Raw genomic sequence first — 22,254 nt, 5'->3', positions numbered from 1 at the left:
TGTTCATCCGCCCTTTTTAACCGCCGCCCACAGCAAATTTCTTCTTTGTTCTTCATCCGCTCGTCTTCTCGCGCTGCTCGAATACGCACCCGTACGTTGCACTGGGAGATAATAGTTTTACTATCTGAGCGGTAGATCAAATTGTCGGCCGGTATCTACTGCTCTAGAATAACGTCTGAAAGGGCGGTTCGAATGGTTGACACATGCCAGAACTTTACGGTAGTAAAAGGAAAGACTATGGTTTCGAAGACGCGATTGTTTGGGTATCTATTGTCCGATTGCTGCGGCAACATCCTTCCACCGTTTGCTCGTCATGTCCAAAAATTGTGGCGCTCGTAGATGCTTGGGACTCAAGACGACGCCGCCATGCTTAGAAATGGACAGTATCTTGGTGGCACCGTCGCTGCAGTCGACGACAAAGGTGACGGTCTCGTCGCATAGAGACTCCTCCAAGCGATCGGGGTCGGCCAGCAGCCAGTACTTGCCGTCCGTCGGCCGGTCCGTCTCCTTGCCGGTAAAGACAGCGGCGGTGCAGGCGACGGGCAGGCCGTTGATGGCCAAGGGAACGGGGTCCTTTCTCGAGCACAGGACAAGCTCTCGATCGGCATCGTAGCGGGCCCGGGGGATCCTGGTGTCTCGCAGGGCGGCCACCGTCGCTGCCCAGGCGGCGTCGAATGGGTTTCCGTCAAAGGAAATGAAGAACATGTCAATGTAGAGCACCCAATAGGCGACAACGCTTCGCTCGCCGCCCTCATCCGTGTCCATCTCCATCTGGTCCTCGGACTCGACCTGGTGGTCCGAGAGCTTCGTCTGCCAGATGCGCAAGTCTTCCGGCCGTATCAGTTTGGAGCTGTGCAGCAGCGAGTATATCCTCGTGCTCAGCGTCTGTGCGAGTGTGGAAGGCGGGCCTCCGGGTAGGAACTCGGGCGCGCAGCCAGTGGCGAGCTCGATGTTCGGCACGAGAAGATCATAATCCTTGAGCTCCGTCTCGGTGTTCGATGCGCGGTAGTTGGGGATTCCGGACGTCAGAATGGTCTCGCACCTGACACCGCAGATGACTGTAGTGTCGCCCATGCGCACGAGGGCGCTGCCATGCGCGTGCGACAGGCTGGAGGTGTTGACGGAAGGCGGGCGAACCTCGTCGGGGGCCCGGCCACTGCTTCTGGCGGGCGGGAAGTCGCCATCGGAGGGCTCCAAATTGGCGAGGAGGAAGGGATGGGGAGAGAGCTTGGCGAAGGTGGCGCGGGAAAGGCCCACGTCGGGTGCCATGGTGTTTGTCGTCTGCGAATGCTTCCAGGTTCCAAGGTGAGATGTGTGATGGGAAAAGCAAGTCAGCCTCGCGGCGCTGGGCGAACCAATAACAGCAGCGGGCTGTTGGCGGGGCACGAGGCTGCTCCCCACGTCGTCTGCACACCTGGGTGGGCTCTGGCCTGGTCGCCACTTCAAATCACCACTTTGCAATTCGCAAATTGCGGAATCAAGTGAGCCTTTCCATGAGAAGGACAATCGTTCAACAGGTTGCCTCGAAGTTGAAGACGCACCTGATCTGTTACAGCAGATGGCCGATGCATGCATTGCCATACAAACGATTGACGAGCATCAGTGTTCGCGCGGTTTCTGTGGGGTGCCAAAACCAAGCCAAGACTATGGTTGAGAGGGGAGGGGCGACGGCAAGCTCATGACGAACAAAGCTATGTTGCAATGGTTGAACCGCTAACAAGTACTTCTTGCACTTGGTCGAGTCCATGTCGGGATCAGTCAGTCATGACTTGGTTCCTATTGGTGAGGATTGATCTAGTGAACCTCGAATCATCACCACTTCCCGTACGTACCATGTCCCTGTTTGCGATTTGGCAGTTTATTCCGCCGAGTTGGGATCTGGAGAATTACAACACCAAGGGAGAGTGGAAACCAGGTGTTCAACCCGATTGGCAAAAAATCCAGAGCTCGACGAAGTTGGGCCTCAAGTGATGTTTGTGTCCTGCTATCAGGGGCCGCGCCCAACTTGACGAGCAGACGGGATACCGCGCAGCATGGGCGAACTTGGTCAGGATTCAAACTGCCGTGTCGAACATCTATGGCATTTGTACCACGGACGAGGTTACGATACATATGACTCTGACGACGATGGCAACTAACACCCATGTGACGCTCATGCCAGACTCCTCCTAGTGACGACAGCACCTCACGAAAGTCGATGATGAATCAGCTGGTGTCGGTTAGCGCGCTCAACCGCTGAACACAGCGCCGCCCCTCTGTCAAATCTAGGGCACGAGCGCTAGAGCCATGTCCATAGTCACCACTTGCATCGAATATTGGCCAGTAATCGCATCTGACACCTCATCCATGCACGGCACGACCACCCAGCAACTCTTCGTCCCACTGGCCAAGTCGGTCCGCACCGTGATGCAGAACCCTCGTCGTCAATCTCTAGGCTCGCATCTCGCCGTGCAAGCCATGCCGGTCCTGTCACGTGCAAGTCGGCAGCGTTGAGATTCGTACAAGCTCTCGACGATGCCAGACGAGGAAGCTACCCAACGTCAGACGTCACCATCGCGAAGTACGACAACCCTAAGCGGCAGCTAGCTCTCGATGTGTTTGTCCGACCATGTCGCTCCTCGCCATACACCTTGTATCGTGGGGTTTATCGCTATGCGAACTTGGGCTAAACCTGGCAACGAACTCGGGGGTCTACCCGCCCTGCAACTCGGTCCTCCACGCCTTGTCGCCCATCCCATCCCGCTCCAGTGACGAGGAGCTGCATCTCCATCTACTTAAGTGTAGAATGCTGTTTTCGTTGCAGTCACAAGAGTCGCTGCCGCCTTCCTCAAGCATCATCATGCTGCATCCACATCCTGGGCCACGATCGGGACCCCCTCCAACTCGTTGCCGGCTGATACTTGACGCATCCTCTCGTGGCATCGGTTGTTCATAGGCGGCGCCCATGATCCCTGTCCGGCATCCAATTCTCTCACCTCAATCACGACTTTCCTGCATTTCAAAAAAGTAGGCTCCCAACGAGGTGGATCAGGCGAGCAGGCAGGCCACCGTCCGCGAGCCTGAACGGCACATTTGCGACGCTCAACCTCCGCAGAGCCGGGCAGGTATTGGCGACCAGCCTCCACCCTTGATTCGCCCGTTGGCTTCGACTTTTGCTCGTCCGAGACGCGGACCGAGTTTCCCAAGAAGCACCATCGGTCGGACGGTGGATGGACGATCAATACGGCCGGCTTTGGTGGCCTCGGCATCGTCGGAAGGACAACGACAATATTTATTTGCGGCCTAGAGTCCCACGAGGGATCGCCGTTTCCAGCTCAATGGCGAGGTAGCAACGAAGCAATGCAAGGTGACGACGAGCTGGCAATAATATTCCTGCGCACAAAGAACTAAGCATATTTGTAGGAGAAATCTCCGAGGCGCGCACGAAGTAGCCGATGATGGACGAGCGGCGCGCCGACCTGCCCTTCACGCTCGATCACACGAGCCGATTTGAGGGAGTGGATATGATAAATTAGATGCTACCGCAAGTACGGATGAGAGAGAGGCTCGGCGACCATTGCAACGGGGCAGCTGTTGCTTTACGGTTGTTTCGGTGACGTCAAGAAATCAACTAATTGGTTCGTCGTTTGTCGCGGTTGGGCTCTGAAGCGTGAGGCATGCACCTTGATGGCCATGTCGGCTCCTGCATCGACCGCAAGGGTTCACGAGCTGTCGCCAACTGCATACAAGTACGGCACATGAGAACATTCAATTCCTCGCTCAACGCCCCTTTGTGCTCTCTTTTGCTCCGTTCCGCTCTCGTCTACGCCCCTCCCGTCTTTTTCTACGGATAATCCTGCTTCTGCATTCTGCCAGTTCGTCGCGACGAGATCGGCTTGTTCTCTCAACCTGTCGTCGAGTCGTTTCGCCGTTGCGATAACCAACCCATTGCGCCATGGCGGACTGTCCGGAGCGAGACTTGGAAAAAATTTCCAAAGGCTGGTCCACCGCCATGTCGTACTCCAAAGAGAGGCTTCAGCGAGTGCATTCGTTGGAGAGCGAGGAACTGGAGCAGGCGACCCGTGATGGCAATCTGGTCTTGGAGACGGTCTGCTTGTTCGTACACGCGTGCATAAAGTGCGGCCAATACACGTAAGCGACTTCAACCGAGGGGAAGATGCATTCGGATGATGGCATCTGGTCGTCAAGACATCGTGCTGACCGACTCGGCAGCTTGCCTTTCGAATTTTGGAGGGTGTTGCATGCGGAGTACGGCATCGTCGTGTATCCGTCGGCGCTGACGGAGAACATTGACATTCTCGGCCTCGGCATGGACGTGACCTATACGGAGGCGTACCGCGGACACATTGGTGAGCACGGCGCCGTCCGTTGCCCCCCTCCGCCTTCCGTGCTGATGAGTTGCAGTGATGCTGGAGAGATGTTGCAAGGGACATCCACCACCGTGTCCGATGGAGTATCTGCAAGAGCCGCCTCCAGTCTACGAAAAAATAGAGACTGCGAACCGGGTATGACATGGTTGCAGGCGCATGCTGCGGGCAGCACGGTGGCGGAGACGCAATGCTCTGCCTGCTGGTAGAGTGGGCCGTCTATGGGTGCATGATGCGGAACTGGGGCGAAATGAGGCGAAACAGAAGGAATGGGCGATACAAGGAAAGGCGTTCAAGGCGGTGACAGTTGTGCATTTAGAAGGCATGCCGCACGGCATCATGACGAGTGGGCCTGAAAAAGGTTGATGATATAGAGTAGGCCCCTTTGCAACGTGCGACGGATGGTTGCGCTCTGGCAATGACGAGATGAGGGTATTTCAAGAAAAGTTAAGCAGACAAGAGCGTGTGTCTCTGCGGCCACGGCAGAGTTGCCAGCCGAACACTTACTCGGGTGCACCGGCTGCGCCATCCCTGTTGGCCCTCCAGACGCCCTCCTCGCCGTGAAACTCTTCCCGCTTCCAGACTTCGACCTTGGCCTTGCACTCCTCCAGCGCCTCCTCGCCGGCCCTCCAGGCGGCTTGCCTGTGGGGTGAGGAGACGGCGATGAGGATGCTCTCCTCGCCTATGGGCACGGTGCCGAGCCGATGGATCATGGCCATTCCCGTGAGCCCGTGCCTCACCGAGACGTCCCTCGCGATGGAGAGCATGGTCCGCAAGGCGAGCTTGCCATACGCAGTGTACTGGAGCTCCTTGACTGCTTTGCCAGCAAAGGAGTCACGGGTTGTGCCTGGCGAGACGGTCAGATGAGAGGAGAGACGTCGTGGATGCCGAATTAGGAGACGGAGGAGGGGATAGGGGGGGGGGGGGGGGGGAGGGCACGACATAGGGAGGGTATGAGGCAGGTAGGGAAGATGTGAGGTAGGGAAGATGTGAGGTAGGGAAGGGTATCCTTACCGGCAAAGAGGACGATGGCGCCCGCTTGAGGGCTTCGCACTCGGTCCATGATTTCTTGCGCATTGAGGTGGTCCCTCGTCAAGGCTACATAGCAACGATCCTCGGACAAATGACAGCTTTCCACTTGCTTGCTGTCCATGATGGATCTGTTCTCGACGCACCAGCTTCACCTTGTCGACTGGGGAGGAATGGGCATGCAAAGTCGAGCTAGATTTGGCGTGTGGGGAGCTCAGGTGCAGCTCCTCATGGCCCTGTACCGAAAGGGCGATAATGTACTTAATAATAATAATATATATTACATGTACTGTATAAGTAGGTAACCGCATAATAGTATTTACCCGAACTCTAGTACATGATAACACCGACAGTGCGGAACAGGATGATAATTAATACCTCGGCCACTGTTGGGGGAAAAAAAGGCAATGCTCCTGAAGTGTGACTTGGGAAGCAGTTGACGACCTCCCGTCCGTATCAACAACCAGATGAAACCAATTACGAGGAAATAATAATACCTACTCCGTAGTACTCAGAAGATCCGTGTAAGTACAGTACTAAGATATACACGTGCGGAGTTCAAGTAACTACAGTACTTGCACATCAACACCAGATGCCCCCATACATGCGCCAGCAATTTACAAGTACCTACTGTACTCTGTGCCAGTACAATTACTGCAGGGAGCAAGTACTTGTATTTGGACACACTACGGAGTATTGCTGGCAGTGCCGATAAGCACCCCCAACCAACTCGTGTAGCAGTATGGAGCAAGGTGTACGGCGTGTTATTGAGTTACAGTACGTTAAAAGATTGCGTGCCGCGGCACAGCGTGCTGCTAAAGCATTACGTACCTGTACCTGTACCTGCATTTCCAGAGCACATTTCTCCGAAAGTACGGAGTGCAGCGGAAAATATGACTAAGAATGCGCCACGGGAGCCCACGCAAAGTCCTCAAGTATCCACCCATGGGGCACAAACATCCCCTAACCGTACCGTACCCCCACTGCAACTCGTGCCAGGCGCTGGAGTGAATCAAGCTTCAGAGGGAACAACACATCACCGACCGACCGACCTCATCCTCTCCTTCACATCCCTTCCATCCTCTTCTTCACATCACTTCCATCCTCTTAACCCTACACAGCCTTAGACCTTCATGCCATAGGCCGCTGACAGCTTCGTTCCGAACCCACATCATTCATTCATCGTGGTGCCGTCGCTCCTCTCGGGCGATCGGTTCCTGGCTGCCATTATGTGTGACGACTACAGTGCCCGATCCCCTCGTGCGAGGGATCAACCGTTCCCTGGCCGAAGCGACATCGGATATCAAGAAGACGACCCCAGTCACCGATTGCGGCAGGGTAAAGATTTGGCCCGCGCCTGGTGCGATGGATTCGTCCAGACGAAATGTTCAGGAGAGATTGAGGACTCGAGCTAACTTGCCGTCGAATCGGAGAGACAATTCACGCTCTCCTCCAAGGCACCAGTACGACCAGGAGGAGAGGCAAGCGCGTCACTATCGAGAGAGGGACCGAGACTATGACCGTCGCGGCCGGGACGATGGCCACTACAGAGACCGCCCGCGCTATGATGACGGCTACGAAGGCATGTACGACGACGAGTACGACCACCATGGGTACTCCGACCGCCGCTCTCGCACACGCTACCGCGAGAATGACGCGCGACGCGACTACAGCCCTCGCAGGGACGACGGCTACCCTGCTCGTGACCGCCTGTATGACGTCCCGCGAGAGGCCGGACGGCCGACGGACACGGTCAAGCTCGAAGGGCTGCCGTTTGGCATATCGTCCCATACGGTTCGTCCGACGGACCTACTCCGAGACCTGCGCAACTTCGCCATCGCTAACCCACGTGCAGTTGCGAGAGTGCCTCCTTCAGGACTCGGCTGCCGCCGAAGATCCACCCGCAGACGTGCGAGTGGTATCGTCCAAAGGTGAGTCTTTCTCGCGCCCCCAAGCTCGGTCCAACGCGTACGTGCTGACCGACTCGTCTCCTACAGGTTTTTGCCGCGCCTTTGTCCGCTTCCACGAGCTCGGCCACGCCGCCTCCTTTATCCGAGAGCACTACCCCAGACTCTCCATCCTGTTGCCCCATCCGACTGATGATGCGCCAGACGGCAGAATCGACCTCCACGTTCACTACGCCCGCAGCCAGGCGGATCGGGACTCGCAGGCAAACCCCAACGCGCCAATCGGAAACTGGTATTGTCACCAGGTACGTGACATGACGCCGACCTGAGGGTTCCATGCTAACCCTGCCTCCCCCAACAGTGTGGCGTGAGCAATTTTTCCACGCGCAAGCAGTGCAGAGAATGCTCCTATACTCCACAAGGTACCATCATCGTCCCCTGGTATCGGAGGCCGCTGCGGTTTGGCTTACACGTTCCCTTTTCAGCCACAACAGGCCCTCTCGGCCGTACCGGAGAGGCTGATGTCGCGAGGGAAGTCGACGACAAGGTGCAGATGCTCGTCATCTATCCTTTGCCCTCTGACATGGACGAAGACACGCTCGCTACCGAGTTCAAGCGACTGGAGCTTGTCAAGATCGAGAGGCCCAAGGGCGAGGCACCCAAGCTGAAGTCGACGGCGCCTTCGGCGGACGGAGCAGGTTATGGCGCGCGACCGGGTTCGCTCCACCGCGTATTCCGCATGCGCGAGGTCGCCACAGGCATTAAGCTCCCCTACGGCTTTGCTGAGTTTTGGACCTTCTCGGATGCCGTTGCCGCTGTACGAAAGGTTCGGATGACCCGCTCTTTTGAGATTGCGGGCAAGCCCGTAACGGTCGCCTTGATCCACCTGGGAGTCTTTGTGCCGGAAGATCGAGAGATGACGGCCGAGATCGACTTCATGTCCTTTCATCCCGTCTTCAACCCAGACATGCGCATCCGATACCGCGATATGGACGTGTTCCCGAGCCCAAAGCTTGTCTCGCCTCACCCGCCTACCGAAGATGACGTTCCCAAGGCACCCAAAGCAGCCGAGACGGCGAAGCCAAAGAAGCGCAAGGTCGAGCCGGGCCCTGCCGATCCGTTGCCGAAGAAGGCGCCGGCGATGGCGGGCCAGATGGCTTTCTGGCAACGCCGACACGACGAGATCCACGACGTCGGGAGCGGACCAATTGCTACGAACGAGATTGCGACGCGACCTGCGCCGATCAAGTTCTCGCTCACTTCCAACTCGTCAAAGACAGGCGAGGCGACGATCAAGAATGAGCCCGTCGTGGATTCCGATATCAAATCCGAGCCAAATCCCGTTCCTGCCCCGGTAGAGGCCCCGACGCAGGAGGTCTCGTATGTAGACCGGGACCGGCTCATGTGTCTAATCTGCATGATGAAGTACAAGTCTGTTGAGGAAGTGAACATCCACGAAAAGTCGGGCAACCACAAGCGAGCGATGGAGAACGAGGAGAAAGTCAAGGCAGCATTGCCCAGGCTCGCGGCGAGGGACGAACGTCTCCAGGCGAAGGATGGCACGCAGTATCGAGACCGTGCGAAGGAGCGGCGAGAGGCCCACAACCAACCCAAAAAGCCTGTGAATGCGAAGCCTGTGAGCAAGGCGAAGCCCGTGGAGAAGGCGGCGAAAGCGACGGAGTCGAAAGGTGCCGGCATGCTCGCCAAGATGGGATGGTCCGGGGCGGGTCTCGGTGCGCAGGGTGAGGGCATCACCGATTCGATCACAGCGCACGCCTACCGAGGCGGCGTTGGACTCGGCGCCGAGGGCGGAAAGCTCGGAGACGCCCAAGAGGTTGCCGAGGGTCGCACCAAGGACGACTACGCAAGCTACGTCTCGGCGGCCAAAGGCAAGGCTCGGGAGCGCTACGAGCGTATGGCGTGAATCGACAATCGGATTTGATCGACGGCCACCCATCTGGCCGACTGTATATTACCATTCTATGTTGTACCACCATCACGACGGCACATGACGGGACAGGGTGGTGGGCTAAGCAGGGCTCGCCGCACAGAGGGCGCAAAGGTTGACGGTTCAAGTTGGAGATGACTGAGAACATTGCGAGGTGGACGGGTGGCATTCTGTTGTACTTTTAGCTATGCACAATGCTGCAAGACGCCTCGACTCTTCTAGAAGCGTTTTTTTTCCTCAGGCAAAAGGGAAAAACCAGTGCCGGAAGTTGTTGTTAGAGCGTTGACGCCAGAAGGGCGGCGGTTGAGACGAGCAGAGCAAATCGCTACGAACGCAAACCGACAAACTTCGAGAACACCAGTGATGCTTGCCGCCTTTTCCTCGGCACCGAGAGGCGCGACTGTGAATTCGGTTCTTGTGGCAGCTTTCATCATCAAAAGCAAGGTGATGCTCAATCAAGAGACAAATGAATCGGTTCAGGTGGCGTAATCATGGTTGTGAGTTGGCAAGAAGAGTACTTGATACTCGTACAAAAACAGGCTTGCATTATTGCACAGTATCGCCTCGCGACCTAAACCAACAAGCAAAATATTCTTCTGTGATTCCGTAGCTAATTACATTATATGCCTGAAGATACAGTACATACTGTATCACCTGCATTTTTGTGGATCAGTACATGTAAGTAATGCAATAGCAGTTATGCGTCCAGTAGAGAAACGCGTTCCAACCGACACATCCAACGCTACTCTCTGCCTACCCAGCAACCACTGCTTGAAGCCGCGTTGATTTTTGTGAGATGCGTCGCTTCCTTTATCAGATATTGTCCAAATATCGCCTGTATATATGCCGCAAGATGGTATTTATAGCACGAATGCAAGAAGGGCCGCTGCGGTGATGAGTAAGCAGGTAACTGTGTTGACCGATGGGCCGAGGATGCGAGCCTTGGCCTCGGCAGCGACGGCGTCGGGGAACTTCTTTTCACCCTTCTTCATCTTGATAATATTAGATTCAGTTGCATTTTCGATTGCCTGAGCGAGGCCGATTTGCAAGTTGGCTTGGTCGAAGACAACATAGCTGGAGCGCAGGAAGGAGTCGCCCAAATAAACCGTTTGAGCGGATTGGTCGTCGTTCCTGGAGGGGGGGACGATACCAAAGTAACAGATAGATTCCCATCCGTCGGCCACCTTGTTCAGTTCCTCATCGCCGAAGCTTCGGTGGATGGGTCCGTCCTTGGCATCAAAGATCATCTCACGCATAGGTACAACAATAGACTGGCCACTGAAGTTGAAGCGGAAGCTGATGGCCTTTCCCTTTTCGCGACCATAGGCGCAATCTATTAGGGCCATGTAGTAAGAGTCATTCATATAGACGCCAAAATGTTTGTAGATTTTGGTGACGTGCTCACGCGGAAGAACAGTACGGGAATCACTGGCGTCCATTATGGCATGGGTGTCAAGGGGGTCGAGCTGGAGACCGTCGACTTCAAGCCCTCTTAGGTGGATGGCATATGAAGTGACGTCTCCGCCAGCCAGGTGCGATTTGGGATCCGGCATCAGAGGGATGGTAGCGAGTGTGCCGTGGTACTTTTTCGAGTCGACACCGCCAAAGAGGATTGTGCCGGACTCAGCGTCAGCGCCGTTCTACCAGGCACGAGGCGCACACTTGTCAGCTGGGTGGCGAATGTCGAATTAGAAGGGGCTGGCATACAAGATAGAGGCTGAATACAGGTACGTCGATGATGCCGTTTTCAACCATGCTGTCGATTATGGTAGTGGCATTATTTTCCTTGGAAGCGTCGCTAGCCTGCAGGCCAAGACCGATGACGGATTCGAACCTGGAGTTCTTGAAGGCGAGGCCAAGATGCTGATTTTTGATCTGTTTACCTTGGATGGTAACCGTATCGTTGAAGTAAAACCCCCGGAATCGAGGGGTACGGGCCTCTTCGCCCAGTTTCAGGGCATCTTGGTCGACCAGGCTGAAGGTGCTGCTCTTTTCAGGGTTAACTACGACGCGTGCTTCAGCATGCGGAAAACACCTCCGGTGGCATCACGAGGGTTTGTTTATTCTCGAGAGGACATACATGTTTGCTGGCACCATCCCAGGCCCAAGCCGGGTATTTCCTTGCAGCCATAGGCAGGGGCAGAGAGGACCCACGAAAGGCTGGTGGTCGTATGGAGCAGAAAGTGAAGGTTCTGAACAGGCTCACCGACGCCCATATTCACATAGTAGCCTTCAGTGCCCCAAGTATACCGTGTCGTAAGGTTCAGGGTGCCGTCTCGGCGAAGGAGTGATGTGCTGTCGGGTCCTCTGCGGCTTACGGAGAGGGACAAAATGCCGGCCTCGGCGAGAGAGAGGAGGGCGAGGAAGACGAGGAGGGCGAAACGTTGCAGCGGAGCCATGTTGACGGCCGAGGCGACGATGGCCCCCAGGACGGTGCTCAAGCACGGCAGTTGGAGAAACAAGCGGTATGATGACGCGGAGAGGTGCGAGCAAGCGGAATGGGTATGAGCAGGTTGGACGAGCTGGCGGGAAGCGAGCTATTATACCCCGATGGTCAGCACCGTGCTCCTCGATTGTTCCGATGCAGACGTCAGTCCATGGTGCGCCTACTAACTGTAGATGTATTCAACCCGACTACCGACGGGCCCAGCCCAAGACGGACCTTGGATCGGATAGGGACGAGGGAGTCATGCCTGCCGACATCATCTGCGGGACCCAATTACCCCTCGGTACTCCGAGGCCCGTCGCCGTTGTGGTCTTGGTTGATTTGCCTTTTGCTCGATGAAGCGGGAAACAACAGGGATAAGCTACGAAGGATTGACAGTGCGAAGAGATGTACGGTGCATAGAGTATGCAGGCACTGTACGAGATAGGCCTTGGTAGTGCATGCTTCAAGTACACATGGCGACGATGATACAGTCTCGCAGGTGTAATCATACTGTGCATGTGCAATACGCCGTACTTGTGCAGATTGGCAGGTACGGGTGTCCCAACTGGGAAGTGACGCCCGCCAGGAGAAGGAGCTCTTCCCCACCCCAGGTCACCCAACCGCATCGCACCTGACAGTTTGGTAGTTCGGCGTATTAACAGGGTTGATAAATCAAATGTCCATGTACATGTACTTGCAGAGTACATGTCCTCACACATGTGCGCTCAGAATATCGAGGTACAACAAGGTATCCAAGTACGTGCTACTCCGTACAGCTAGGTACAACTGTACAACAAATACTCTGGGCATGTGCAAATAACAAGTAAGTATTATCTACGGAGTACAGTACGGAGTAGTTGCGTGTAATTAATTATGCAAGTATGAACTTATTCGCCGTACCGGATAATAGTTGGTGCGCATGCATAAAAAGCGGGCTTCATTCGGCCGACTGTCGCCGCCCCACCGTCGCGCCGACGACACGCCAGTCCGTTGCAGCTTCGTTGTCGCCAAGCAGCCGAAACCAACAGGCAATAGTATGAATACTTGCTTATATTACATGTACTGTAATCCAAGTACTTGGTGTGCCTACTCCGTACTTGTACAGTATTATATCAATACGTGCCTGCTGATATAATTACATCTACTCCGTACTTACTTACATCTACTTGCTGTACTGTAGACCTTCCAAGCACTGTACATGCAAGTACAGTACATGTAAATGCGCAGGTAATTTCAGCATGGGAAATGTGTTTCCTTACAAGCGGGCATCCAACGCTACTATACTTATGAGTAGATGCAAGCATGAGTGCGTCCAGTCGTGTTCTCACAACCAACGCTCGCATGACACACGGCATACCCCAAGTGCAAGTGAGATCGTGCACGTGTTCGTAGTACACGTATAGGCGGACACGTATCATGACGGAGTGACTGGCCAAGTCGCAGGTGTCGCATGTGACACTGGCAAGTCGGCCTCGAACGGCTCTGCCAAACCCGGATGACTCATGGCCGTCCCTCCTCCCGTTCCTCATGCAACCCTTCGGCCATGATGAGTTCGTGGGATTGTGCACTGGCCCTGCCTCATGTCGCTATACCAACTCTGTCTGGCAAAGAAAGGAGGGGTGTGATGATTATGTCATGCCCAGCATGCCTTCCATCGCTTCATTCATCAACCGCGACCTGCCTTCTCGTTAAGAAGCAAGGCAAGGGGCAGGACCGGAAGACGGAGTGCGTACGAAATGCAAGTCGTGGCACCAACGTCGCATAGCATGGCGTACCGTGCACGGCGTGACGTGACACTGAATACCAGGAAACTTGCTGCATACTCGATGCTACGCTGCGTGGTTAACCCATTCATTGTGTTGCTGTGCGCTGCAAGCCCCTCCCGCCCCTCCTCCCCAAAGAATGCTTGCAGGCCGGCTCGGGGCTCACAAGAGTCTGAGTCTGCCATGCTAGGTGAGGATGAATCCGTCGGCCCATTCCAGCGTCACGTCCTGCGCCTTCTGCACCATCTCCTTTCGTGCAGCGCGCGAGTGGATGTACCAAGTGTCGGCCATCAGCTTGATCTCACAATCAGCTCGAACCCGAAACCTCTCAATCATGCAATCCGTCCAGGTTTTTCGAGCCCTTGGAATGGAATCGTTGTTGATCTCGCTCGGATCCACCATCCCGATCATGTACGGCTTGATCGGGAGGCTCATGTTCGGGCTGGCTTCGCGCGTGACCCAGAGCCAATAGCGCCATATGATGGACCTCGAGCAGAGCCACTGCTTGATGTAGTCTCTCTTGACCGATTCGACGCAGTGCGGGCACCAGCCGAGACATAGCTCGATCTGGTCCGGAACGTAGCATCGTCCACGCCGGCTCGGCCTCTGGCAATAGTCGGTTTGGTGTCCACGGCCGTAGTGGAGACACACCGTCCAGAATTGGTAGTGCTTCTGGCACATGATTTTCGTCTGCCTTTGCCGCCGCTCTGCTGTCCTCTTCCGAGTCTTCGGCTTCGTCTTGGCTTTTTTCCCGTTGTCGTTATTATTGTTCCCGTTTCTGGCGTGTTCGTGCCATCCATTCTCTTCCAACATCTTGGCCGTCAACTTCTCCCCTTTATACCACTTCTTCCGATGCCGTGAATGATGACCTTAACGGGGAGCTGAGTTGGAACGCTGTTGTGTCCCATCAGTGAAAGGGGCATTATGAACTTGAACAGTGAAACGAAACAACGTCAGCGAAACAGGACACAGAAAATGAGACGGCGACAACGGGACGGCGAAAACGGAATGGCGACTCATATAGATCATGTCGAGATCCCCAAGAGCACCATTCCCATGCAGCAACACGCTTCCATTGCTCTCTGGTTGTCTGTGACGGCATGGCGTCTGCAGAGTCACATCTTTCGTAACAAGCTAGCCCTATAAAGTGTCCGGATCGAAGCCGGCGGCCCATCGAATGGTGCGCGCTTGGGCGCCTCGAACGAGCTCGGCGAGGTGACCTCTGTCCTCGTCGTCCCGCGGGACCCACGAGCGGCAGGGCCACAGGAAGTCGCCCATCTTGATCGCCTCGGGGAAGCAGCCGACGATTCCGTTCTCGAGCGCTCGCTTCCAGTGCCCGTTGGCCTCGAAGTCGACGTCTGCACGGATGGCGCCCGCGATGGGCTGCTCGCCGAGCGTACGCTTCCCTGCCTCGCCATCGTCCGACTCCTCGTCGCTGTCGTCCTCGATATCCTCTTTCGTCGCCTGCCCGGTCCAGAACTCGCTGATGAAGACCAAACTTCGAGCGATCTGGAAGCCAACTTGAGCGTATTCGAGTAAAATTTCGGAGCAGCAGGTCGCACAGAAGCCTGGGTAGACGGTCAGGTAGATTTGATGTTTCATGCATGCCTGGCGAGCTGTCCAAACGTCGTGTGGTCCGCCAAAGCTGCAGTGATCAACCGACAGGGGAACGACGTGAGCGCAAGCCGAGTAGAGCTCTCTGTTTTCGATGCACATGGTGAATCCTCCACAAGAGGTGTGGTCACCGCGGAACCACTGCGCAAATTCTTCGCCGTGTCGACACGGATCTGCTCCTCGAAATCTTAAATTGAACAAATGGCACTGAAGAAACAGACGGCGCTCTATGATTATTTTGCGAGCACCATCGCTCATGCTGGCTGAAGTGAAATGATATCCGGGCGTGGCAGTAATCGTTGCCAGTGGCAATGGAAAGATTAGCAAACAAAACAATAAGAATCGATGGCATTGATCGTGCTCAATGCGGCATGGAGCTTTTGAATAGAACCACCACCTAGTAACTGCATTCTCTCTGCACAGCACACGAGCGGCGGGGGGTCTGCTAGAGCTTGGCGCCCTTTTCCTTTTCGTCTTGCTGCAGCCGCACGACGCCCTGGACAGGTTCCAATACGTTAGCATGACACACCACCCGTGAGCATGAATGATGGCTTCCATTACCTCTTGCACGCAGCTAGCCAGGAGAGTTCCGTCCTTGGCAAAGATGCGCTGCGTGACGACGCCGCGCCCGTCGCCCGACCACGGGCTCTCCATCTCCGTCAGCATCCACTCGTCCGCCTTGACGCGCAGCGGCTCGTGGAAGTAGATGCTGTGGTCGAGGCTCACGAGCATCCCCACCTTGGGACGTTCGGCCCAGTCCTCGACCGTCGTGCCCATGCCCTCAAACTCGTTGACCTGCTCGACCCGGGCGCGAACCTTGCTCGGCAGCGCGTCGACCTCCTCAGGAGCGAAGGGGAAGCGCCAGAGCCGGTGGATGCGCGATACGGTGCCGATGAAGTAGCTGTCCGACATGTAGGCCAGCGCGTTCAGGTGCGCCTGGTGGCCGCCTTCGGGCGAGATGTGGCCCCGGGCGCGAACCCACTGCCGGCACTTGCGCTCGTCCGGCCGCGCGTCGGGGTCCTTGACCTTGACCACCTCGATCTTGCGGCTCTGGAAGGGACCCGAGCGTTCCCACTCCGGTTCGTCATCCCAGTCATCCTCGGGCGCGCCCACCTCGGTCGGCGGAGGCACCGCGTGCCGCACTTGCTTCCGGCCGCCGGAGCCGTCGCGGACGAAGCTGATGGTCGTCGTGAAGATGCATCGGCCACGCTGGCGGGCCTGAACGGTGCGCGTCGCGAAGGACCGTCCGTCACGCACACGTTCGACGTGGAAGAGTATGGGGACGTCGCCGGAACCGGCGAGAAGGAAGTAGCAGTGGCACGAGTGTACGAGGAAGTAATCCGGCACCGTCTTCTGCGCCGAAGCTAGGCACTGCGCGATGACGGAGCCGCCGTAGATGCCGCGCGCCCCGGGGGGGTGCCACAGCCGCCTTGTGTTTGTGAAGATGTCCTGCCGCCGTCAGCGCTTTGCCTCGTCTCCTTGCATCCAAGCGAGGGAGCCATACGGGCCCGAGTACGCCCATCTCCGTCACCTCGAGCACGTTCTCGATCGGTGACTTGTTTGGGTCCTTCGGAGGCGGCTGCCTCAGCGTCGCACCGTCAACGGGACCCATGGCGGACCCTTTCAGTCTTCTATCCAGGGAGGTAGGCACGTCGGAAGGTCGGGGATGAATTGGCACAGGCTGACGTCGTCGCCTGCTGAGTGCAAGCTCCCTTCCAGTCTCACGATGGTGTGTGTACGACGAGCAGGAATGTGGCTTTCAACGTTGGACGACTCGCACAAACACTCTGCCACTCTTAACGCGTCGAATCGTGGATGGTCAATGTGTTTGTATGTATGTGGAAGCGTGAAATAGAAATGGAATTGCTGGAAGTACGACTGGAACCTTGATGGATCATCTTCAAAGTTGCCGAGGTTCGGCCTCGCCCCACACCGCACGGCTTCGGCAGAATCCAATCGGGCTTGGACGGCCATCGGCGGAATGCTGCTCCGTAGTCCCGGGCCAATCAGCCCCGGCAACCGTTAGCCGCCGGCACGGATCATCGACTCGGATGCTCGTGCCTGATCTCCATCAACCGCAATATCGAACATTAATAACAAGCCAACTTCGAATCCGGACACGTTCTAGGTTCGTCTGGCATGCCTTATTCTCGCCGTCGACATCCATCCTCAAGTTCATCTACCGCACGTAGCCAAAAAAAAAAAAAAAAAAAAAAAAAAAAGAGGGACCAATCCAGCAAACCAGTGACATTATCCCGGGACAAGGACGGACGAGGAAGCGCCAGAGGCGCCTTGGAGCAATAGGATGCTCTGCTCAGCTGCAAACGTACATGAACTGTAGTAAAGAATGCTTCGTACAAACGCCAGGACTCGCCACCGCCGGCTTCTACGACTCCCGCTCAGGGTCCACATACACCGGCTCCAGGCCGGCCCAGGCCTTGGGGTCGCCGTCGGGGCCGGCCATCTCGCGCTGCTCCCAATACCTGCCGTTGAACTTCCAGTACTCCTCACCCGTGACGTCGCACCGTGCCTTGGAGAACCACGCCGGCACAAACTCCTCGCCCTTGGCCTCGCGCTCCTTCCGCCGGGCTCGTTGGTTCTCCTCGAGCCGGTTCTTCTCCGTCGCCGCGAGGTCGTACTCGCCGTCCTCCATCGCGCGCTGGTCGGGCCGCAGCCGGGAGTCGGTCGGCGCGATCCACGGCTTGAGCTTCTCGTCGATGTGGTTGAAGGTCAGCACAAAGGGCGTGAGGTTGAAGGGGATGCCGCTCGGCCGTGCGTTGGCCTCCCACACGAGGTACGCGCGGCCGGGATCCGTCATGCCACCCTCGTGCAGCGGCCCGCTGTCCTTGGGCTCGTCCACCGTCGCCTCGAAGCCGGGCGTCAGGCGGGCGTAGAGCTTCGAGTTCCAGCGGCCGCCGAGGCTGACGCGCACGTTGCCGTCGGCGTCGAGGACCTTGCCGGCGATCTGGTAGGCGCTCGAGGCCTTCCAGCCGCGCGCCTTGAACTCGACAAAGGCCACCTCGCCCGTCGTCCAGTTCTTGATCTCCATGGTGCCGTAGTTGTCCACGGTCGGGTTGCCGGTGATGATTCCGATGACCGACGACGTCACCTTCTTCCACGTGTACAGGTCCTCCTTGCCGCCGGCCTTGGGGCGCAGGCGCAGGAACCAGGTGCCGAGCGGGTTGATGTCGAACGACTTGCCGTAGAACTTGGACTTGACAGCCGACTCGCCCCAGTAGGTCCAGTGCGGAGACTCGGCCCAGGCGGCGCCGATGGGAGGGTGGTGGCTGACCTGCTCGATGAAGAAGCGGTAGTTCTTGTCCGGCCGGACGTACTCGAACGTCTCGCCGAGCAGCGGGTTGAAGGGCTTCGCCACCCGGCCGATTGTGGACGCATACTCGCTCGCGGCGAAGGCGGCGACGTAGATGAGGCGCTCGATCGAGTCGGCCCGGTCGGCGGCCCGGTCCAGGAGGTCGGCGTACTCCATGTCCTCGCCGCAGCGGTAGAGCAGCGAAGTCGGCTCGTTGAAGGAGACGGGAAGCGTCATCTTGGTCATGTCCTTGCCGATCATGGATTTAAGAATGCCCTGCCCGCTGTCAGCTCAACGTCGAATCATCATTCGGCAGGAAGATGGTGGTACCCAGAGAGAAATCTTGGGACGGTTGTCGGAGTCCATCTTGAGCTTGTGCCGGATGCCGTTTTCGTAGCCCTTGAACGAGGGGCTGATGTCGACGCCCGAGACGACCACTCCCTTGCTTTGCTGCACGGCGTCGAGGGGCATCGCGGCCACCTCCACCTCGCCGGCGTCTACGGCGTCAAAGAACTCCTCCTCGTCGGCCGACTCGCTCTCGGAGAGCTCGGCGAGCTGGTGGAGGGCCGTGGCCTTGCGTGCCAGCATCCGCGACGGCCTCGCATCGGGCTCGCCGTCGTCCCGCAACTCCTCCGCCCTCGGCGTGTTGCTCGCCGACGGAACACCGGCCTCCATGACCTCCTTGAGGGCCTTCTTCGTCAGCCGGCGCTTCTGCTCGGCCTCTGCCATGCGCGCCTCCAATTCTTCCTGCTCGCGCGCGACCTGCTGCATGCTGTCCTCCCACATCCGTCGCAGGTCGGATTCGCGGTCGAATCGGTACTGCCAGTAGGCGTCGCGGTCTTTCGAGATGCGGAGCAGGTCACCGATGAGCGTCGTCAGGCTCCGGATGGCCGCGTCGTACGTCGACAGCGCCTGGCTCACCTTGGCGTCCGAGAGCGGCGTCTCGGGACGCCGTGCGAGCTCGGCAAGCAGCGCCGCATGGACGCTCGACATGGTCTCGAGCTGCAGCTTGGCCGACTGGGCAGTGATGTTGAGGGCGTCCTTGGTCGCGCCGCGCTTGGCGTGGGCGCTGCCGTCGTCGTCGTCATCGTCGTCGTCGTCGTCGTCATCATCGTCCTCGTTGTCGCCGTGGGTGCCGCCGCCGGCGGGGGCTCTGGAGGCGCCGCCCTCGGTGCCGGCGTCGGCAAATTCATCGTCGGCACTACCCACGGTGCTGGCGCCGGCAAGGTCGGCCTTGAGCGGCGGCGCCCGGGCGCTGGTAACGGACCGGCTCTGTAGCTGCGAGGAGCTGCGCTGGATGTCCGAGAGGCTCGTGTTTTCGCTGTGGGAGTCTTGCACCGACAGGGAGCCGGTCTGCTCGGCCTTGGCCTGCTTGAGCATCTCGGCGCTGCGCGAGACCTGGCGCTGCTCCTCCTTGGCCTGGTCCTTGGTCCACTGGATCGAGTTGTTGAGGGCCCAAAACCAGCGCTTGGCCTCGACCTCGTGGTTGGCCTTGAGGGTGTACTTGACGGACGATTTTCCTATGATCTCAAACTTGGTCTTCTCGTCGGCGCTCATGTGCAGCTTGGCGATGCGCATGTTGATGGCGCCGCGGCAGGCGGAGCCGGCATCGTCCTGGTTTTTGTAGTAGCTCAGGACGCCATCCTCGAGCACGAACCAGCGCAGCTGGTAGCCCTTGCGGTAGTTGGTCCACTTCTTGAGGTAGCCCTTCATCTCGCGCGCCTCCCTGCCGGCCAGGGCATCCCCGGGGCCGGCGGTGGCGGTGCATTGGGCCGCGTGGCCGAGGACGGCCTTTTCCTGGATCCCTCGTTGGGCGGCGACGGCGGCGGGCGACTTTTTGAGGATGGCCTTGATGCCGTCATCGCTCGTGATGGACTGCGGCAACTTGCCCTTTCGGTCGCGGCGGAAGGGGTCGGCGCCGTGGAGGAGCAGCACCTGGATGAGCTGGGCATCCTTCCTCCGCGCCGCCTCGTGAAGGAGGGTGCCGCCGGTCTGGACGGTGACGGGCTCCGAGGCGAACTCGGGGCTGTTGATGTCGATGACCGTCTTCAGCCGTTGCTCCTCGAGCACCTGGGCAAGGATGCCGTAGTCGCTTCGGCCGATGAGCTCCTGGATCTGGGCCACCTTGGCCTCGGCGAAGAGGGAGCGGGACAGCTGCAGGAGCTGGAAGATCTCGGGGTTTCGGGAGACGTCGATGGGCAGCTTGCCTTGGAGGTTGGCGACGGCGTCGTTGATGTCCCGCTGCTCGAGCAGCAGCTTGACGACGGGAGCACGGCCTTGAATGGCGGCGAGGTGCAGCGGCGTGTTGCCGTCCTTGTCGCGGGCGTTGATGTCGAGGTGGCCGGCGCCGTCGGACAGGACGTACTCGATGACGGGTAGCTCGGCGCACTGGATGGCGAGGTGCAGGACCGTCGTCTCGTCGAGGGAGCCGCCACCGGCGGTGGCGACGGACGAGCTGCTCGGCCGCGACGCGTTGTCCGACGTCTCGCGGATGGCCTTCGAGATGGACGTCGTGTCCCCACTCCGGAGGGCCTCGACAACGCGGAACTTGCGGACCGACTGCTCGAGGCTCGCCGCCTTGTCCGGGATCCGGGGGACCGGCGGGGGCGGGCTCGAAGAGGGCATCGCCGGCATCCTGTTCTGGGACGTCGACGAGATGGAGATTCGTCGGGAGCTGTGGTGCGAAAGGCTACGCCTCGGCGTCGCTTGGGCCGACGATTGAACTTCTTCCGAGCCGGACTCTTCCTCGCGCGTGTCCCTGCGAAGGAGAAGCGAGAGGGCGGCAGCCGACTTGGACCGCTTGTGGTGGCTGCATGGGCGAAGCAATGCCGAGTCAGCGGATAGCGGGCCAGCAGAGCAGAGCAGAGCAGAGCAAGGATGGACGGGTGGTCCCTTGGTCACGGGATCATGACGGCAACGGCGGACGGTCACGGGATATGCACCACGTACCTTTGACCTGCCTCAGGCATGATGGACGATCGCTTCAGGCGGCAGGCGAACGTCGCCGAGCTGGAGCGCGCCGAATTGAGATGGTATCCGGGAAATTGACTCTCGCCTGGCGGTGCAGGACAGCAGGCAGTGTGATAATGATTTTCGAAGGATATAGTTTGGACGTCAATTGCGGCACAGGAAGAATGAGGGAGAGCTGTTGGAGCGAGCATTCGGAGTGCTAGCGAGTTCGCTAGGGGTCGTAGGCTCAAGGTAAGTAAGTACCTACTTACTAGTACTGTACGGGGGCACCGTACTCCGTACCAGCTACGAATATGTACTGTAGCTCCAAGCCTAAAAGTGCAGGATACGAGTATTACCTCGACCATTCCAAGTGGGGAATTGCAACCGCTCCGAGCCTAGAGGATCGCTCCGAGACGCATCAGGATTGCTTAGTCACCCGGGATATGCCATGCGGCGGTACTCCGTAGAGTGGACGGTATTATTAATGCACATACAGTACGCAGTACGGAGCACTGTACGGAGTATTACTTACTTACTTAAGTACATACAGTATATTACTTACTTACATACAGTATATTACTGTACTTACCGTTACAGTACTTACTTCCTGTACTCCGTACCCCGTACTTACAAGTACTACAAGAAAGTACCAGTACTTCGTACTAACTTGCATGTACTGTAAGAACTTGTGAGCACGGTACGAGAGTGTACATTGAATAACTACGAGTTCATACTCGGATGGCTTGTAGAGTTATCAATTCGTATACAGTACGCCGTACTGTCCGTGATTACTTGCACGTGTACGGAGTAGATACACGTCCATTGCACACCCCGAAATCTTGTCGACGACGCAATCAACAACCAACCCATTTCGAAACAGGCAACGTGCTACGCCCCCTTGTGCGACGCTCGGCATCCCGCAGCTTGCGACGCCGC

General features: G+C 57.6%; 8 protein-coding genes across 8 annotated transcripts; 1 reads left to right on the top strand and 7 right to left on the bottom strand.

Annotated features, from left to right (window-relative positions):
- Positions 1-267: 267 nt before the first annotated feature.
- DCS_04922 (uncharacterized protein) lies at positions 268-1,269 on the bottom strand (the record flags this gene model as incomplete). The annotated part of the gene is made up of 1 exon (XM_040802228.1): positions 268-1,269. The coding sequence occupies one exon, from the start codon at positions 1,267-1,269 to the stop codon at positions 268-270; it is 1,002 nt and encodes a 333-aa protein (XP_040657261.1).
- A 3,601-nt stretch (positions 1,270-4,870) lies between these two features.
- On the bottom strand, positions 4,871-5,430 carry DCS_04921 (molybdenum cofactor synthesis protein 2b; the record flags this gene model as incomplete). The annotated part of the gene is made up of 2 exons (XM_040802227.1): positions 4,871-5,214; positions 5,382-5,430. 2 exons carry the CDS (start codon positions 5,428-5,430, stop codon positions 4,871-4,873), a joined length of 393 nt encoding a protein of 130 aa, XP_040657260.1.
- A 1,331-nt stretch (positions 5,431-6,761) lies between these two features.
- On the top strand, positions 6,762-9,227 carry DCS_04920 (D111/G-patch protein; the record flags this gene model as incomplete). Its single annotated transcript, XM_040802226.1, has 4 exons — positions 6,762-7,190; positions 7,252-7,327; positions 7,394-7,608; positions 7,665-9,227. 4 exons carry the CDS (start codon positions 6,762-6,764, stop codon positions 9,225-9,227), a joined length of 2,283 nt encoding a protein of 760 aa, XP_040657259.1.
- Positions 9,228-10,111: 884 nt separating this feature from the next.
- On the bottom strand, positions 10,112-11,650 carry DCS_04919 (uncharacterized protein; the record flags this gene model as incomplete). Its single annotated transcript, XM_040802225.1, has 3 exons — positions 10,112-10,891; positions 10,959-11,254; positions 11,332-11,650. 3 exons carry the CDS (start codon positions 11,648-11,650, stop codon positions 10,112-10,114), a joined length of 1,395 nt encoding a protein of 464 aa, XP_040657258.1.
- A 1,978-nt stretch (positions 11,651-13,628) lies between these two features.
- DCS_04918 (uncharacterized protein) lies at positions 13,629-14,255 on the bottom strand (the record flags this gene model as incomplete). The annotated part of the gene is made up of 1 exon (XM_040802224.1): positions 13,629-14,255. The coding sequence occupies one exon, from the start codon at positions 14,253-14,255 to the stop codon at positions 13,629-13,631; it is 627 nt and encodes a 208-aa protein (XP_040657257.1).
- A 327-nt stretch (positions 14,256-14,582) lies between these two features.
- DCS_04917 (uncharacterized protein) lies at positions 14,583-15,158 on the bottom strand (the record flags this gene model as incomplete). The annotated part of the gene is made up of 1 exon (XM_040802223.1): positions 14,583-15,158. One exon carries the CDS (start codon positions 15,156-15,158, stop codon positions 14,583-14,585), a length of 576 nt encoding a protein of 191 aa, XP_040657256.1.
- A 343-nt stretch (positions 15,159-15,501) lies between these two features.
- DCS_04916 (acyl-CoA thioesterase II) lies at positions 15,502-16,668 on the bottom strand (the record flags this gene model as incomplete). Its single annotated transcript, XM_040802222.1, has 3 exons — positions 15,502-15,552; positions 15,618-16,505; positions 16,561-16,668. The coding sequence occupies 3 exons, from the start codon at positions 16,666-16,668 to the stop codon at positions 15,502-15,504; spliced, it is 1,047 nt and encodes a 348-aa protein (XP_040657255.1).
- A 774-nt stretch (positions 16,669-17,442) lies between these two features.
- DCS_04915 (oxysterol binding protein) lies at positions 17,443-21,527 on the bottom strand (the record flags this gene model as incomplete). The annotated part of the gene is made up of 3 exons (XM_040802221.1): positions 17,443-18,642; positions 18,697-21,175; positions 21,316-21,527. 3 exons carry the CDS (start codon positions 21,525-21,527, stop codon positions 17,443-17,445), a joined length of 3,891 nt encoding a protein of 1,296 aa, XP_040657254.1.
- Positions 21,528-22,254: the final 727 nt, after the last annotated feature.

The sequence above is a fragment of the Drechmeria coniospora genome, chromosome 02 (genome assembly GCF_001625195.1).
Source record: "Drechmeria coniospora strain ARSEF 6962 chromosome 02, whole genome shotgun sequence".
Taxonomy (NCBI): domain Eukaryota; kingdom Fungi; phylum Ascomycota; class Sordariomycetes; order Hypocreales; family Ophiocordycipitaceae; genus Drechmeria; species Drechmeria coniospora.
The sequence above is the reverse complement of the archived record's forward strand: the minus strand, read 5'-3'. Positions and strand labels throughout refer to the sequence as shown.